Source organism: Cetorhinus maximus, chromosome 1, assembly GCF_964194155.1.
Source record: "Cetorhinus maximus chromosome 1, sCetMax3.hap1.1, whole genome shotgun sequence".
Taxonomy (NCBI): Eukaryota; Metazoa; Chordata; class Chondrichthyes; order Lamniformes; family Cetorhinidae; genus Cetorhinus; species Cetorhinus maximus.
Window position 1 is genome coordinate 69,166,407 of NC_135879.1, and position 19,797 is coordinate 69,186,203.

Here is a 19,797-nt window from a genome sequence, read left to right on the forward strand (position 1 = left end):
TGTAATCAAGGTAGCTGTGGGAGTCGGTAGGCTTGTAATGAATATTGGTGGACAGTCTATCATCAGAAATTGAGACAGAGAGGTCAAGGAAGGGAAGGGAAGTGTCAGAGATGGACCATGTGAAAATGATGGAGGGGTGGAGATTGGAAGCAAAATTAATAAATTTTTCCAGGTCATCCGTGCCTGCTTTGTCTGACTGCCTGGCCACTTCCTGCCATTCTGCAGAACAGGAGGCTCATCTGTGCTGCCGTTACCGATAACTGCGCCTGCAGGGAGGCATCAGCAAATTGTGGGGCTGCTCTTCCACAGATCCATGCCATGTTGCTGCTCCAGCCTCTGCCTTCACCCAGGATGCCAATGTCCACAATCATGGCTGCTGGATGCCCTTTAAACTGGGCCCACCATGTCTACGTCCCTCCTCCTCAAAATGTCTCTAATGCCCCAGATTGGATGGTGAATGGGCCTGCAAGCCAGGAAATACTGCTGGACACCCAGAAGCAATGTCAAGTGGCCGCGAAATGTTCTTGACATCAGTGTCCTGACCCTGGAATGAAAATTCAGCACATTGAATCTAAATAGAATAATCTACAGCTGTTGTCTTAAATCCCTGTTGTCACATCACATGTTAGTGACTTTGCTGTTGAATTTGATATGATGCATGGCTGGTCTTTCTGTAAGTAACTCATTTTGTTTTAATTAGTCACACTTATTTACATTCCTGATTCTAAGTTTTCAGCCATCTGAACTTTTGACATTTCAGATTAGCCCAGACAATGGAACACACTTAATAATTATATGTGCTAGGTCAAATTTTCACGTGGTGGTGGAGGGGGGGTGATATCAATATTTAAGAGGTTTGAATAATTGTAATTAACAAGACTCCTGAACGTTTCATTTTAAAGCATTTTAATTGGAATTCCTTCCATCAGGATTCAGGGCAGAATTTTCCGTGTCCACTCATGTCGGACATGATCGGCGGTGTGAGCGGACAATATGGAGATATGGCCAAAAATTGGTTTCACGACGTCGTGAAACCAGTTTGCGATCATCGGCTCAGACTGTCAATGGTAGGCCGCATTTCCCGCCATCGGACGTCGGGAATCTCATTGTAATACATCTGCATATCATTATACAACCAGCCTGCCAGACTCATCCTCCCGCCGCTGGATCGTCCGACCACAGTTTCACAACAGCATATATAAGGCATGGACTTGGCGAGCTGCACTTTGAGGGGAACTCGGAGGTGAGCGCACAGTAACGTTGGGCCACGTGGGTCACCTGTTCGTCTTCAAGATTGAGGCGACTTGGGGAGGTGTGGGCAAGGGCTGCCCTGCGGCTGAATTGACTTGAGGGGAGGGGAGCAAGGGCTGCCCTACGGTTGAGGCATTTTGCGGAGGTGGGGAGGGCAAGGGCTGCCCTGCGGTTGAGATGTACTAGTGGGAGGAGGGGGTGCAAGAGCTACCCTGCGGTTTGAAGGTAGTGCACAAGCACATGCGGGGTGGGGGGAAGAGAAGCAGCAACGTATTAGGGAAACCTTGTATAAAGTGACCATTCCTCTGCAGCTGAGACAGTTCAGACGAAGCCAAATTGATATGACTGGAGTTGGGTCTCTAGCTTATCTTCCCACTCAAACAACGCAGAGGCATGAAAATGCCACCAAGTGCTCCAAAGTGTTTCACCCCTCGGGCACAGACTGCAAAGTAACGAGCGTTTTCGTGGACTGCAGAACAGTTGGATGACTGGGCACATTGCACAATCTCCTTGCTAAAGCTGGCCATGGAGCAGTCACTGGTGGAGGCGCTCACAGCCCCTTTTAATGTCATCATCCCCCTGTCTCCCCCATGGTTCAAGCTAACAGTGCAGCCTTGCAGCGCGGGTTAGGAGAATGTCTGCACCTGAGCTGAGAGCACAGCATGCAGTCCAGTGTGCAAAGCTGCCGCCAATCGGTCAGGTGGACTAGGGTGGAGCTGGGTGGGCTCTCAGGCAGCCATGCAGCGCACTAAACTCTGGACATCCAAGTGATGCCCAGCACTCTCTGGGATGTGCAAAGGGACCTTCAGACTTAACAAGAGAAGTTCTGAGAACACCCAGGCTAACCCATGTGTCTCTCTCTTTCATCCTGTAGGAGGAGTGCATCAGGAGCATGGAAATTGGTAAACTAGCTGTATGTCTCGTGGTGTACAGAGAGCGAAAACAACAGAGAAGAGAGTGACTGAGACTCTGGACTGAGACACTGGCATTTATCTTGTGCAGAAAGGTTTCATACCTGAACGACACGAACACTGCTCACCAGGACAAGGAGCCATAGGCAGGGAGACGTTGCTGAGAGTTTATTAACAAAGTGAACATTATGTACAACTGATTAACACCCATGGCCAAGCTGTGCAACTACATCTTCTTAACCTTCCTAACCCTGCCGCTATGCCTTGGTGCTTCCCCGACATCCACAGTGGAGGTGGAGGCAGCCTTCTGGCTGCTACGTCCTTGTCTGTGACGACCTTGGTGGACGTCCTCTGGAAGCCGAGACCTGGAGGGCCCCGGCCTGCTTGCGGGGTCCTGCTGTATGGCTCTGGCACCCTTATCGGCCTGTGGAGCTGGAGCTGCGGGGCCGCAGGAAGAGGGGATTCGGATGGGCTGGACACCCCTGGGGTCACCTGGGTGGATGACCCAGGGTGTGCACCTGCTGATCCTCCTGCCTATGGGTGCCCAAGGGCTCCTGGCTGACTCCTTGAGGAGAAGGGGAAGCTGGAGTGAGATCAAGCTGCCCCGCACCCCTCTCACGTACAAACTGTTGGAGGCCAACGATGGCATCAGCGATCGAGGTCAGCCTGCGCAGAGTGCAGGAGCGATGTCCTGGACCAAGGTCTCCATGGCGGCTGCCATCCTACCAGTGTTGACCTCGATGCGTTGGCATGCCGGCGCTATCGCCTCAGCCTGAAGGCAGACAGTCTCCTCCATTGTGCCTTGCAATCTGAACAGTGCAGCGGACATCCCTTCCTGATGTTCCTGAGCTTGCCTTTGCAGCTCCAACAACTGTGACATGACTGAGTCCAGAGGCTTGTCATCTGACCCGGACTCAGCCAATTTCTGGCCTCCAGCAGTCCTCCGAGTGCCAGAGACCTGGGTAGTTCCTGCCGCCTCCTCCTGTGGATCAGATAGTGCAATGTGCTCACCAGCTTGTGATCCTGAGGCTACTCTAAAGCTAGGTCCCAGCGAGGTGTGTCTCTGCGCTGGTGGAGGGTGTGGATGAGCGCTGTGACTGGACTTCAAGAAGGGTGCCTTCAGATTCCTCGTCAGAGATTTCTTCGGGGCTTGACTGGAGGCCCTGTGTCATGGATTCCATCAGCTGTTTCCTAGATGTGCCTGCGGAAGCAAGGGAGATAATTAGTGCATGTGAAAGAGGACACATCGCTCACAGCATGGTTGTCTGATGGACGTTGCACCGCTGGATCCTCGATTGGTATAGCACCGCAGACTTCACCGTCAGCAAAGGACCGGCCCAGATCCGCGCTGGCCAGCAGGATAGCTCTGTTTTCAAAGTCCATGAGGACCTTGATTTCAGGCATTCCTCCACCAGTCTATAACCTCCCCTTTTGTGTGGCAGCTTGTCCTGCATGAATAGAGATGGAGAGAGTGTAAGCAGGACGCCTGCCAGGACAGATGGTAAGTATGCCTGGCATGTGTGGGTGGCAAGTGGCAAGCATTGTTTAAAATTAAATCAGGCAGCTTAACCCTGATTGGTCAAGGTATTGCCCTGAGGAATGAGTCAGCGAATGGCTGTCACTTATTTTGTTTAGCTGAAACAGGCACAATGTGTGTACATGTTCTTTCTGCCTGTCTAACATTTCCTGGGTAAGTATGCAGGTATGTCCCATATAACTGGGCCAAGCCTTCCTGACCAAAACACTTCGCAAAGCAAAAGTAATTTGGTAGTACAGAACTTGAGTATAGCTGAAAAATTAGACATGTCTAGCTTTTCATCTTGCACTCATCAGAACACTCACAAGAATACCAATATAAGGGGAAAACAACAATTTATACTGTATGTGAAGAGAGTGTTTATTGGTTGGCAAGTGGCATTGCCATGGAGAATGCATCACTGATGGTGACTGACAATTAACTGCCAAACATTGTTTGAAATTTAAAGCAGACAGCTTGACCCTGATTCCTCAGGGCAATGCCTTGACCAATGAGTCAGCAAATGGCTATCACTTATTTTGTTTAGCTGAAGATGTCCATGTGTCCTTGCATTCAAAACAGTTTAGATAAGCTGACTCCTGCGATGAAGGGGTTGTCTAATGAGTAAAATTTGAGCATGTTGGACTCTTGGAATTTAGAAGAATGAAAGGTGACCTGTTGAAACATATATGATTCTGAGGGAGCTTGACAGGGTAGATGCTGAAAGGATATGTCCCCTCATAGGGGAATCTACAACTAGGGGCGCCATTTAAAAATAAGGGGTCTTCATTTAAGACTGAAGAAATTTCTTGTCCCAGAGGGCAGTTAGTCTTTGGAATTGTCTTCCCCAGAGAACAGTGGAAGCTGGGTCTTTGAATATATTCAAGGCTGAGTTAGATTTTTGAGAGTCATGGGTTACAGGAAGCAGGCAAGAAATTGGAGTTAAGGCCACAATCAGACCGGCCAAGATCTTATTGAATGGTGGAGCAGGATCAAAAGGCCGAATGGCCTACTCCTACTCCTATTTCTTATATTCTTATGTTCTTATTTTCTTAAATCCTCTGTACTTCTTCAAATAGTGATGTGGAATCCACCTGAGCGGGCAGACTCTCATCTGCAAGACAGCAACACTGACTGCACTCCCTCAGTTACTACACTGAATTGTCAGCCTGAATTATGTGCTCAAGTCTTTGGAGTGGATCTCTTTTCTGCAATCTCGCTTTTCCAAGATCTCTTCCCTGCAATCTTTCCTCCCCATAATTTCTTTCATGTGATCTCTTCCCCACAATCTGTTTCAATGCAGAAAGTGTTACCTACTGAGCCATAGCTGACACCTTAAGAATGAAATAATAAACTATTCAACTTTCAACACCACCTCACATAAATACACAATAAATAAAGCACAAATCATGATCTCAGCCAATGATCCTCAAAAACAATCCCATCTGAAGGGAAGAATGTAATTTATAGAACTTCATATGTGGACTTTATGTCTGGAAGTAGTTTTATGAGCAGTTAACATATATACATTGAGGCCAGTTTGCAGTGTTACTGCACCTTTTATTTTAAAACATTGTTGAAATTGGATTCATTAATCAAGACTGACAACACTAACTTCAGTCTTTATTACTGTAAATTGACACATGATACTGTCAATTTATAATCTTCCCAAAATAATAACATCTGAAATTAAACAAAATCCACAATCTTATGTGATCAATTCCAACAGTCTTTTTGTGAAAAAATTGACAAGGTCACAAAGTCAGATGTCAAATGAAGACCATATGATTGAGTTCACCAGTGGTGCATTCAGAATGGAAGTTATTTGGCAGAGCGCAGTCCTAAACAACAGATTCCAATCAAGTAATGAAGTTAATCTCTATCCATGAAAATATTTCAAATAGTATTGCTAATAAATTGCCAAATCAGCTTGCCATGCATCTATATCAGTGCACCAGAATTCCAGAGAAGATGAGAGAGAAAGTCATCTTGTGTGTGCATTGTGAATGCCGTGACTATTTCTTTCTCATGCATAAGCATTTAAAACTGCATCCAAACACTGAAGTGTTTATGATGTAGCCCAAGTGTTTTACAGCACTGAACTCAAAAGATATATCCTGCCTTCATAGCAACTGTATTGCTTATCCACTTCCTGGTCATCACGTTAAGTCAGTCTCCTACCACTTCATCATGCAGCACAAAACAGATGTGCCAACAGCAAATGGAAGAGGCAGAATAACAAAGTTTATTTCCCTCATGGAACAATATGCTTTTTGGCAGTGATCAAATGTAGCCTGTGTTTTGTTACTTGAGAGCCAAAGAAATTGCAACATTTTGCTGTCTGAAGGACCAGAGCCAATAATCGCCCTGATCTGTGTTGCAAAGAGATTGTGCAATCAACCTTATGCCATCTCCAGGATCAGCTTAATGTTGAACACATTCTGTTTTCCTTACAAACTTTCTTGATTGTTGAAAGAAGAAATTAGAAATGCAAGAGATTAAAAATAAACTTTGAGCTGGAAATTTGCTTAACAACAGAATAATGCTGAATATGGATGGGATTTTGATCAGTACTTAATAAAGAAAGATTGGTTAAAGCTTTTGATGCAAAATTATACCAAATGTTTAACTACCTTCCTTTCTGTCAGATGCTAACTAATTTGATTGGTATTGCTAGCATGTTTACATTACTTAGGACAAGTTCAATGGAAGGCTTGAGCGTGGGCCACAGCAAGAGAGCAATCTCTTTCTTCAGGCTGTATGATCTCTGTTCCCTCCTGTGATCTCTTTGCCATGTTCTGAGCCCCTGGTGACCTTTCTTCCCTGGGATCCCGCAGTTACTCTTCACCATGATTTTTCTTTGCAATACAATCTCTATTCTGCGGCCCACCACCAACAATGACTCTTCCTCGAGATACCACGGTCCCTCTTTTCTACCTCCCCCTTCTCCTGTGGCCCCTCCCACCACAAACACCACCCCCCCACCTCCCGCAATGCTCTCTCTTCTCCCGCAGTACCTCTCCTCCCCTAGGGTCCCGCTATGCCCCCATCAACCTCTCTCCTCCCACCCCCCCTCCCCCCCCACACCATGTAATGGTTGTGTAATTAAGATTTTACATAGTATAGTGAGGTCTCCTTGCCCTGCTTCTCCACAGTCCTTTTTTTGTGAACCCAAGTTAAGTTCAGATCAATATGAGACAAAAAAAAACTAATTCTGTTTCTGATTAGCATCCACATCTGCTGTTATGGTTTGCAACATAGTGTTTACTTACACACTTCAGGAACAGGATTTTCAGCTCACAGGCGTGGGCGGGCCCTGGAGCAGCCAGGAAACAACCCGCCACCAGCGATCAGCCCCCGACCGTGATTTCACACTGGCTGGCCAATTAACGGCCAGCCAGCGTGGAAGGTGCGCTGAGAAGCTCAGCGCTGCCGGGGTGGGGGTGGGAGGAGGGCAAGCGCTGATGTCTGTGCAGGCACAGGGGAGCGGGCACTGAAAGCTCCCTGAAGGCAGAGAGCTGCCTCAGAGAGCTGAAGTATTTTAAACCAATTAATAAAGTTTTTAAAATCCCGGAGAAAAGGTCCACACGGCCGACTCACTCACCTTAACATGTAGATTTGAAAAATTCTGCCCAAAATTTTTTCTTTTTTAATTACGGAAACCTCATCCTGACCGTGGATGAGGTTTCCTCAAAAATCCAAAGGCCGCCTGGCCAATTCCCCTACCCGCCAACCGTAACATTGAATGGGCAGAAAACTATACAGGTTAATTAATTGATTAATGACCTTAATAGGCCTCTTAATTGTTGATGGCGCGCTGCTGACTCTCACGTGTGCCCCCGACCGAAATATTGCAAGAGTGCACGATGATGTTGGGACGCTCGCCCAACGTCATTGTGTGCTGTTTCACACTCGAGCGTGTCGAGCGTAAACCTGCATGCCGAGCGGAAAATCCTGCCCCAGCAGTCATAGTGAACAGTTTGCTTCTCACCATCACTTCATTCACACCTAAGGGGTATACCTAAAGGGGATCAGTAAGGGGCGCGCGAGGTGACTAGGCAACCATGCTGGAGTGAGACGGAGACCGAGTGAATAGCAAATTCAGTTAATGTGGTAAGTTCTGGTAAGTCCTTTTCAGGTTTAATTATAGATTAAGAATCAAGATCTGACATAGTACTAGCCTTCAAATAAGTTAGGCTAGCTTGTTAAGTAGAGAGCTGCCTGGAGTGGCAGTTATCTGTCAATCACCTGAAAGTTCAAGTTATATTAATTACTGTAGCAGGAAGCTTAACTAGCTATTGACTCATCAGAGGCTCTATAAAAGAGACAGGGTTTTCAAACCACATGATCAGTAAGGGGCACATGAGGAGACAGGTGACTACACCGGAGTGAGACAGAGACAGAGACTGATTGAGTAGCAAATTAGGTTCACGTGGGAATTCAGTGCACGGGGGAAAGATGAGTGGTATGCATAAGAATTATTCTAAGTTAATTAAGTGAGTAATTAAATTAAGTTAACTAAATAATGTAAGTAACAATGACAGGACAGGTGTCATGTTGCAGCTGTGGAATGTGGGATACTTTTGGACAATAAGACAATCCATGAAAATACTGGTGGCAAACAGCTAGAGGAATTCCAGATCAGGTTTATTGATCTGTAAGCCAAACTGCAGACACTGCGCACCATAAGGGAGGGGGAGACATACCTGGACACTCTGTTCCAGGAGACGGTCACACCTTTTAGAATAGGGTCGTTTGTTTTAGTCAGCACTGAGGGAAAGGAGGATGTGACCGTGAGTGAGGCAGGCAAAGGGATCAAGCAGACAGTAGTGGAGGAGCCTCAAACTTTGAGGTGCTCACAACCTGTGTGGATGAAAGTGAGGTCTGCAAGGTGGTTGAGCTGACTGGCCATGGCACCATGGTACAGGAAGCCGTTTAAGCTGGGAGAGCAAACAGTAATGCAGTGGTAGCAGGAAACACTATACTGAGAGGAATTAACATTGCTCTCTGCAGCAAAGAACAAGAGTCCAGAAGGCTGTGTTGACTGCCCGGTACCAGGAGTCGGGACATCTGCTCAGGGCTGGAGAGGAACTTGTAGTGGGAGGGGGAAGATCCAGTTGTCGTGGCCCATGTAGGTACCAACAACATTGGCAAGACAAGGAAAGAGGTCCTGCTTAATCAGTATGAGAAGCTAGGTTCCAAATTAAGAAACAGAACCTCAAAGGTAATAATCTGTGGGTTATTACCTGAGCCATGTACAAATTGGCATAGAGCAAATAAGATTCGAGAGATGAATGCGTAGCTCAAAGACTGGTGTGGGAGAATTGGGTTTCAGTTCATGGAGCACTGGCACCAGTACTGAGGAAAGTGGGGGCTGTACCATACGGACGGTCTATGCCTGAACCGTGCTGGGACAGGTGTCCTTGTGAATTGCATAACTAGGGAAGTAGGGAGGCCTTTAAACTAAACAAGGAGGGTGAAGGATCAATCTTGGGTAGATGTAGCAAATCAAGGAATAGATTCAAGGCAGGAGATCATAATAGTAATATAGGAAATGAGGGTCATAGAATAGCAGGAAGTGACAGACAGATAAAACCTAATAATACACCAATAGTGAATACTAGATGTTACAAAGATAACAAAAAGACAAAATTAAAGGTTCTGTATCTGAATGCACGTAACATAACAAAATAAATGAATCGATAACACACAATGAAGTAAATAAATATGACCTAATAGAGAATATGGAGACATGGCTGCAGGATGATAAGGATTGGGTCCTGAATATTGAAGGGTATATGATAGTCAAGAAGAATAGGAAGCTAGGTAAAGGTGGTGGGGTAGCACTGTTGATCAAGGATGGCATTGGTGAAATAGTAGAGATGACCTTGGCTCAGGAGATGAGAATGTAGAATCAGTTTGGGTGGAGATGAGAAATAGTAGGGGAAAGAAGTCACTAGTAGGAGTAGTCTACAGGCCCTCTAACAGTTACCACAATGTAGGACAAAGTACACAAGGAGAAATATTGGCTATGTGTGATAAGGGGACAGTAATAATCATGGGTGATTTTAATCTACATATAAACTAGAGAAATCAGATTGGCAGGAGCCTGGATGAAGAGTTCATAGAATGCTTTTGAGATAGCTTCTTAGAGCAGCTCGTCCTGGAACCAACCGGAGAGCAGGTTATATTAGACTTGGTATTGTGTAATGTGACAAGATGAATTAATGACCTCAGGGTAAAGATACCCTAAGGTAGCAGCAACCAGAATATGATTGAATTTTGCATCCAGTTTGAAAGGGAGAACAGTGGGCCTAAGACTAGTATTTTTAACTTAAATGAGGGCAGATATATGGGCATGAAAGCTGAGCTAGCTGAAGTGAACTGTAATACTAGGCTAGAGGATAGATCAATAGAGAAGCAGTAGCAGACATTTAAGGGGATACTTCAGAATACTCAGAATAAGTATGTTCCTACCATAAAGAAAATTTCTAAGGTAAGGACCCATCATCCATGGTTAACTAAAGAAGTTAAGGAAGGCATCAAACTTAAGGAAAAAACATATAACTGTGCAAAGATGAGTGCCGGTCAGATGATTGGTCAGAAAACGGCAGAGAATGACTAAAAGGTTAACCAGGAGAAAGAAATTAAAGTATGAGAGGAAGCTAGCTAGAGATGTAAAAAGTTTCTACAGGTATTTAAAAAGGAAAAGAGTAAGTAAAGTGAGTGTTGGTCCTCCAGAGAGTGACAGCGGGGAATTAATAGTACATAATAAGGAAATAGCGAATGGAATGAACAAATATTTTGCTTCTGTCTGCACTGTAGAGGATACAAAAAACAATCCAGTAATATCTGTAAACCAAGAGGTGGAAGGGAGAGGAGAACTTGATAAAATTATAATCAGCAGGGAAGCAGTATTGCGCAAACGATGGAGCTCTGGGCTGACAAGTCTCCAGGTCCTGATGGACTTCATCCCAGGGTCTTAAAGGTGGCTAATGAGTTAGTAGTTGCATTGGTGTTAATGTTCCAAAATTCGCTAGATTTTGGAAAGGTTCCATCAGACTGGAAAGTAGCAAATATAACCCCTCTATCCAAGAAGGGAGGGAGGCAGAAAACAGGAAACCATAGGCCAATCAGCTTGACGTCTGTCATGGGGATGTTGTTAGAATCGATCATTAAGAAGGTTATAACTGGGCACCTAGAGAAACTCAAGGTAATTACAAAGAGTCACCATGGCCAGGATCTTTAGGTCGGCGACCCGGGGACAGGGCCCGCTCGCCAACACGTAAAATGACGTGGGATGACGTCGGGCGGAACTCCTGACATCACTCCGCCCCATTTCAATTTTCAGGTCGGCGGGGGCGCAGCCGAATCAGCTGTGCACCCGCCGAGCTGTCAACGGCCTATTGAGGCCATTTAAAAAGTAATTGACTTAATTAGTGGACCTGCCCATCCAACCTCAAGGTTGGTGGGCAGGCCGGGAGCTCTAGTGGGCTTCAGAAAAAGCATGAAACCTCATCCACGGGCAGGATGAGGTTTCATCAGAGTTTTTAAAAATTTACTAAAGGTTAGAGTTAAAGTGATTGACATGCCCCAGCTCATGTGACAGTGTCACATGAGGGGACATGTCAGGGAAATTTTGTCTCTACTCCTTGACCATTCTTAAATTTGGCGCCACTTTTGGCAGCACTTAGCCTCAGGGTGATAAGTGTGCTCTTTCATGCACATGCGCGAAAGAGCGCACTCTCAGCTGAGGGATTCCCCCCCCACCGCCCGCCCGCACAGGGAGCACATAGCGCTTCCTGGCGGACGTCACGCCCATGTAAAATGGCAGCGCCCCTGATCGGAGGCACGCCCGCACACACCCGCTCCTGCACCTCCCCCCCCGACGAGGGGAAAATTCTTCCCCATGGTTTTGTGAAAGGGAAATCATATTTAACCAATTTACTGAGGTTCTTTGAAGAAGTAACATGCGTTGTGGATAAAGGGGAGCCTGTAAACGTGCTGTACTTGGATTTCCAGAAGGCATTTGATAAGGTGCCACATTAAAGGTTATTGTGAAAAATAAAAGCTCATGATGTAGGGGAGTAACATATTAGCATGGGTACAAGATTGGCTGGCTGGAAGAAAACAGAGAGTATGCGTAAATGGGTCTTTTTCTGATTGAAACGATGTGACGAGTGGAGTCCCGCAGAGGTCTATGCTGGGGCCTCAACTTTTTACAATTTATGTTACTGATGTAAATGAGGAGAGTGAAGGCATGGTAGTGAAATTTGCAGATGACACAAAGATAGGTGGGAAAGTATGTTGTGAAGAGGACATAAGGAGGTTGCAGACGGATATAGATAGGCTGAGTGAGTGGGCAAAATTCTGGCAGATGGAGCATAATGTGAGAAAATGTGAAGTTGTTCGCTTTGGCAGGAAGAATAAAAAAGCAGAGTATTACTTAAACAGAAAATAACTGCAGAATTCTGAAGTGCATAGGGATCTATGTGTTCTAGTGCATGAGTCACAAAAAGTTAATATGCAGGTACAGCAAGTAATTAAGAAAGCTAATGGAATGCTATCCTTTATTATGAGAGGAACTGAACATAAAAGTAAGGATGTTATGCTTCAGTTCTACAGAGCACTGATGAGACCGCATCTCGAGTATTGTGCGCAGTTTTGGTCACCTTATTTAAGGAAGGATGTAAATGCGTTGGAGGCAGTTCAGAGGAGGTTTACTAGATTGATATCTGGAATGAACTTATGAGGAAAGGTTAGACAGACTGGGCTTGTTTCCATTGCAGTTTAAAAGAGTGAGGGGTGACTTGATTGAAGTATATAAGATCCTGAACAGTATTGACAAGATGGACATGGAAAGGATGTTTCCTTTTGTGGGTGAGTCCAGAACAAGGTGGCACTGTTTTAAAATTAGGAGATACCCTTTTAGAAAAGAGATGAGGAGAATTTTTTTCTTTCAGAGGGTTGTGTGACTTTGGAACTTTCTGCCTCAGAAGGCAGAGAAAGTGAGGTCACTGAATATTTTTAAGGCAGAGGTAGATAGATTGTTGTTAGGCAAGGGAACCAAAGGTTATCGGGGGTAGATGGGAATGTGGAATTCGAAACACAAACAGATCGGCCATAATCTTATTGAATGGTGGAGCAGGCTTGAGGAACCGAATGGCCTACTTCTGCTCCGATTTTATATGTTCGTACGTTTGTAAACTGAGGGAGTAGCAAGATGAAAATCATGTTGAGAACATAACCATCAATTTGCTGTTGGTTGTCCACCAATTTTGATATTTGGGGGTGACCTTAATTAAGCAGCTGGAGCATCCACTAGAAAGAGGTGGAGGCCCAATGCATTTATGTAAATTGAGTCAAATGATGTTGTCAAGAGCTCAAGCTGCATTTTGTACCTCAGTGCATGTTTCTACCACCAGTTCCTCACCCTGGTACTACAAGAAGGGATGCAGACATTTTCAGTGATGTTCAGAAAGATCCTCAGGTGCTCTTAGATGAAATACTGGAAACGTTTTGAGAGAAATCTTGCTTGGGCTGCATTGTAGTTGTTGGCTACTCAGATCATTTCAATGCACTTGCAGTAGCTGTAGAATGTTTGGTAGAATGTCAATGGCTTTAAATCTGTGCCCTCTGGTTACTGACCCCTCCTGCCATGGAAACATTTTGTTCTTCATTTATTCTATCAAAGCCGTTTATAATTTTGAACGCCCCAACAAATCTCCCCTTAACCATCTCAGCTCTGAGGGGAACAGTCACAGTTTCTCTACCCCACATAACTGAAGTCCTTCTTTCCTGGTACCATTCTGGTAAATTTTCTTTGCACCATCTCCAAGGCACTAGAATTAGAACTTTCATGTGTTATGAAAATATCTAGCACTAATAACCATCCTGGCCTTAAGTACTCTCTTACCTAGTCCAGTGGCCTTAGAAGGTGCTCCCCCAGTGGCTTCAGCATGGGAGAGGGAAGCCTGCTGTGACTCAGTCAAGAGCTCTTGATGCTTGAGGTTGGCAATTTTTAAGAACTTCAGCATGAGACTCTGGTCCAGCTGTTTTTTGGGCACCAAGAGAATCATTGGTTGAGGTTATCATGGTTCAACTGTGCTGTCATCCTGAGATAAGGCAAAATATTGCTCTCTATTATATTTCTGTCCCTGGTGTTGGGCTGTGGTTCTACATTCCCACTGAACTGTTGAAGAGCAAATTGTAGGGGATCTGTGACGTGACTGAAGATGGTATCCATTCCTGCTGTCGGTCTGTTCAAAGTGCGAGGTGATTGAGGGGCAGTAGAATCACTCCTGAGAAATGCTATTATTGAAGCCACAAACACCTGCAGCGCAGTCCCACTGCAGCATCAATTGAGGTGATGACAGACTCCATGGGTGAACTGCAGAGTTTCAGTGCCACGCACAGACCCCTACACAAGTTGGTATTGCAGGCTACATCAGTCCACCTGACACATCTCCTTAGCAGGCAACACAATGCATTGAGAAACTGCTTGTGCACAGAAAACATATTTTGTTTAAAGGCTGGGACATTGAAGTCTGAACCTCTATTCCTTTCAGCAAGAGCTAGGGCAGAAGGTTGAACTGGCTCCGGAGCTGTCCTTTCCACCTCTATTTGCTCCTTCTCACTTGTGAGTCACTGAGAACAGATCCATCTAATTATTGTTAGGCTGTCATGCTGAGTGTGTGTAAGAGAAATTTCAGTGAAAAGAGCAAAAAGAGGAAAGATGCCCAAACTGGCTGTGGTGTATAGCCTGCAGCTTGGCCATCTCCAGTGCTCCATGTGCCTTCGGTGATGTTGATGATAGCCTCTTCCATTTGTGTCAGGATGTGCTTTGAGACAAGGTGTCTTCCTCTTTGTTCTTGTGCTCTCCTTGCTGTTGCGCGCCAGCTTCTGCAAGAAGAGTGGAAATGGGTTGTCTGTGTCCAGCTGTAGGGTTTTGAAGATAGTTGAAGCAACTTTGATAATTGTGCATGAAAAGAAGCAGCAGCTTTTGGCAAAGAATAAGAAGCATTTGTAAGGGCAGTATCAGAGTTGATTGCCTGAATACAAGCAGACGGTGCGGCAGTGATCCATTATGGTCGAAGAAGAGGTTTGGGAAGCAGCAAGAGGAAGGATTAAGTGTGATGGAACTAAAGTAAGCTGGTGTCAGACTGGGCAGAGATTAAGAGTGATGTGAAGAAGAATCTTACTTTGGCAGTCGTAGTGCAGTTATTACATTGTTTCCTGCACTACAACCAAGTCATGGGAACAATGCTGGTAGTACTGGCTTACTCGATGACCTCTTTCCTTTGCTGCTGACTAGTTTTTCTGGCCACCCATCCATCAAAGGGAAAGTGTCCTCCTTCCTGTTGCTCATTTGCTCTATTAGCACCATCACAGCTGCATCAGAAGATAAGGGGTCTCTGGACATATTATCATACTATGCTGCTGCTTCAGAAAGTCACTTTCCCTACTCACCATCCAAAAATGCAGCTCTTCCTTCCATATGCTGCAGGTTGTCTTCAAGTAGCAGCCACTCTGCTAGGATTCCTGCCCTCTCAGTCAGTGAGCTACTTATGGGAAGTGTGATTATTGATTAGTAAACGAGTGGAGCTGATCACCTGTAATTTTAAATCAGTTCTATAGTGGACCAGTGATTCCCTTTGTTAGTTCATTGCCCAAATGATGAAGGTGAAAGTTATCCCCAGTAGAAAAGCATATTAACGTGTTTTATTTCCCCTCTAACATATTGGTGCAAATGTAGTAAATGAATCCAGTGATGAGACTGGTGCATTTTAATCAAGAGAGAGATTATCTTCTTTCATAGTTCTTAGGAGAAGCTTTAGTCAGGAAGGGTTTATAATTAGTGACTTCTAATAGTCATTAACTATTTCCAGATTAAACATAAATATTAAGAGATATAAAGCAATATCCAAATAGGAATTGCTGGAAATGATGTTTGAGAGTAAAGTAGATTAATGTCATAGGTGTGACCCTTCATCAGAACTTTTTTGAATAAAATTGCTGTTTTATTTATGTGTTCCACTTTTATTGTTTGAAACTTCTAATAATTGTAAAGAAATATATGTTTTCTCCTTTTGGCATAAATGCAGTAATATGTATTTCTTTTCCAGCGGCACTTGTCTCCAGAGGAATTCTATCGGGTGTTCGGTTTGACTATAGAAGAATTTAATCGGCTCGCACTCTGGAAGAGAAATGACATGAAGAAAAAAGCACGGCTCTTTTAACCTGTAAAATATATTAATTTCATTAGGGAATATCCATCATGACAATGGAAATCCTACCAGGATAAACAAAGTCTGCACTCACAACATGAACAACTTGTATGTTATTTCATCACCAGATGAATTATGAGAAAAGTCTTGAGAATGTGTGCAGGCCTAGAGGTTGTGTTTCTGCTAAGCTTGCATGAAAAGCTAAGTATTATAGCCATTAAGCTTTAAGCTTAGACTGTTGTTTGCTGAAAACCCGTAAGAAATAGCTGTCTAGTTAAACTATAGGATAATAGGACTGCTTAACAAAGGAGGGAGGGAAAGGGGCAGCTCAGGTTTTAGTGTCCAAAGTGCATTTTATCCTGATCAAACAAACGCTTAAAAATCTTCCACCTGGCAATAATTCGTTATCATCTTTATGAAAGGTCCAGATCCTTAAATAATGATCCTGGTTCCAGAGTAGGTTATTGCAATAGGCTAGTTGGCAGGAAGAAAGCTGACATTGGAAGTTTGAGATCGTTTATAGAAATGGATATGGGTATAATTATTGCTTCTCACTGATACCTGTGGAAGAGTTGCTTGATGGGAAGCAGGAGAAGAAGCAAAGCTAACACTGCACTTTATTCAATTATATACAAGCATATAATCAAAATGCTAGCACCTTGTGCGATCACCTAGATTAGTGTCCATTAATATGTCATTAACATTTTCTTAAATGCACACGCCACTCACAAAGATTAAATTTAAACAAGCAGCAGTGAAATGAAGTAATGTCTGTGGTAGTTACATGTTAGCTGACTGTTGCTTGATTGTAAGGCTCTATTTGTAATCAGCCCAAGTTTCGACCCAGACGCTATTTGTGTAAATGATGACTGATGTCATTCAGGCTTCATAAATATTGTTTCAGTCAACTGGTAGAACATCCAACCCAATTCTCCTGATATTGATTTTATATGCATTTAATTTTAATTATCATTGAATAATCAACTGATTTTGAATGAAACATTGAGAATGGAAAATGTTTGTGTTTTCTTTTCTGTCAGAATGTAATTTCAAGCTCTGTGTGGCCTCCTAAGTGCCCAAAATGGCAGCCAAGACATGCATGCACCCATCCAACTGTCAAGGACAAACAAGAAATGTCTTTCACCCATGCCTGCAGCGGGTATTAAACAGTTTTCATATGCAAATAAGAGGTCTAAAACCTGCTGCAGGTCCCGGCTGCAACATTAGTTTGCCCTGAAGCAACCAGTGACATCACTTGCTGCACTCAGTGTAAAAAACCCTGCTGAACACTTTTGCAGCAAAAAAGCTAAGTTACTTAAATGTAAAGCACTATCCCGCCACCACTCCAACTCCTGGCCCTGACTTCGACCTCTGATCTCCCCACTCCAAGTCCCAACCTCCAAACTCCAATCCCAAAGGCCGTTGCCTACTGACATGACCCAAACCCCTGATCTCCACTCCTCCCAACTGAGCCCTGCAATTCGCCCTCCCTCTCCAATCCTGCGATTTATGCGTCCCTGATTTTAATCACTGCACCATTGGCAGCTGTACCTGCCACATCCCCCCCCAAAAAAACCTCCCTGCCCCTCTTCTGTTATGACAGTCATTAAAACCCACCTGTTTGGTCACCTATCCTAATATCTCCTTATGTGGTTTGGTGTTAAACTTTCTTTGATAACACTCCTTTAAAACACCATGGGACATTTTGCTACTTTAAAGATACAATATGTCTGCTGATTGTCCCCATCTTAATTGAACCCTCCCATTTGGTTTGGGCCCACAGCACAAAACCAACATCGATTGCCAATCTAATAAAGAGAGGCCACAGAATGACTTGTTTTGGAAACAGTGTAGTCCTGGCTGTTTTCCTAAGGAATAGGTTAAGGTTGTATTGAGGGACCTTATACATGACCAGGAAGTGCTTAATGCTGACACTGGGTGCTCAAAATTGGAAATAATTCCAATTATCAATTCAAATATTTCTCACCTTGTTGTACAAAAAAGGTATCCCAATTTTGTTTTTAATTCTGTCATGAGGAATATTGGGTCAAACCTTTCAGAAATTAATGAAATGTTCAGGCACTTTAACTTTTAAAAAAATTCCAAGAGTTTAGTCTATAAATTACTTTTGCTTTAAATCAACGCAGTGAGCATCACAAGAACACTGAAATTCATTGTGGAAAATCAGAATTGCTACGTGCCTACGGTTCAGTGCAGAGAAAATTGGATTTGTTATAAATCCTTTTAATAATTGCATCTTCACTGCAAAAATTTTGGTTCTTTACTTAAGGGTGATAACAAGAAAATAAAGATCACTCCTGTAGTCCATGGAAGGGAAGGGGGCAATTTTTTACATATTTGTGCTGGGACTGGGAGCCTGGCCCACTGTCAACACACAGAGAAACTTTGGGCATACTGCCTATGATGTTCAACCCGTTAAGAGGCTCTCAGCTAGCAACATAGACTCGTAAAGTTACCCCTTTATAATTGTTTTGAAATATTTATATTTACAGAGCATGTAAAAAAGACTAACACAATACATATGTATCAGTCATGCTTTGGTGTTTATTTCTGTCCGCAACAAATAAAAAAACAAATGCAAGAAACAAAAACAGTAAACGCAATGCAAACATTTTACCACCAGCCAGGATCATAGAGCCATTAGTCATGGAGTAACTGTTTCAAATTTCAGTGCTTGAGTTTTTCTATAGTTTTTTTTCAAAAGCTGTTATGTTCATGAACTAGCAGTACCTCAAAAAGTAATTTACAGAAAATATTTATCCGAGCAGTTGGGAATTCTTAGATGAACCTTTTGCATTGACACCGACGAGCACTTATGTAAAAGTCTTTAAATTGTAGCCAACTTCTATTGGTGTGATCACAAGAAGTTTGTTTTGCACAGGATGTATTTTTGAGGAACTGTATGAGTTTCAGATATTTGAAGTTTCCAATTAATTACAATAAATAGATTCATTACAACAAAGCTCCAGCCCATGTACCTGAGGTTTTTTATTTAACATCCATCAATAATTCGAGAGCAAGTGTGAACAGGTACTCACCATGAATGGTAGGGGGTTTTCAGTGGTTCAGGATAGATAAGTATACAGAATAACATTTTTGATGGCATTAGATATGACTGGGGATCTAAATCAGTCACTTTCACCTCTGTGTGCATGTATGAATATGTGGTAGATTTTCCTCTAAACTATAATACTCGTAATCTTCAGTGAAAAGTCATGTTTGGCTCTTGGTGTTTACTAATGAATCAGATGTAGTAGTATGCTCAGCTATAATTATACTTTAAAGCCCATAATTTGTCTTCTCTAACGTTGCAAAAGCAAAGCATTAACAAGTGTGCTTAGAATTGCCCAAAATGGATCATTATAATGCAGGTTGCCATGTGTCTAAAGTTGCATATTAATATAATTTACTATAGATTTTCAATGATGGCATATGTACTGCAAGGTGTATTTCAGATAAGATATATTAAGTTGTGGAAAATACTGTGGAGTAAATGTTAGACAACGGATTATACATTCTTTGTAGTTTTTCAGCTGTTTTCATCTGCTATAATTTGGTTGCTAGGTGGCTCTAACTGAAAAATAGAAAATTGGTTTGAATAAGCATTAGAAACCCAGTTTGGCAAGCTATAGATGAATGAAATTGTTTACTTTACAATAGCAGCATTTTGTAAGTTTAATGGCAATCAGTGTGTGTGTGGTAAGATGATTGATGAATTGCTGCAGTCTGTTTCCTCCTCCATTGCCTCATACAGTTTATCTGAAGTTCGGAGCTAATAATTCTCAACACAGAAGTAGCTGCCAGTACAGCCAATACTTTATCTACTAAATGCAACTAAACTAAGAAGCAATTGTCCGTATTTTATGGTATT

The 19,797-nt window shown here is 43.4% G+C and overlaps 1 protein-coding gene across 1 annotated transcript in view; it reads left to right on the forward strand.

The window, feature by feature from the left end:
* The window catches only part of ablim2 (actin binding LIM protein family, member 2), a 397,169-nt gene extending 381,132 nt beyond the window's left edge, over positions 1–16,037 (forward strand). Inside the window, exon 19 of the mRNA XM_078542183.1 lies at positions 15,804–16,037. Coding sequence (XP_078398309.1) covers positions 15,804–15,917 — 114 coding nt within the window. The 3' untranslated portion in view covers positions 15,918–16,037. The remainder of the gene's footprint in view (positions 1–15,803) is intronic.
* The last annotated feature ends 3,760 nt before the right edge of the window (positions 16,038–19,797 follow it).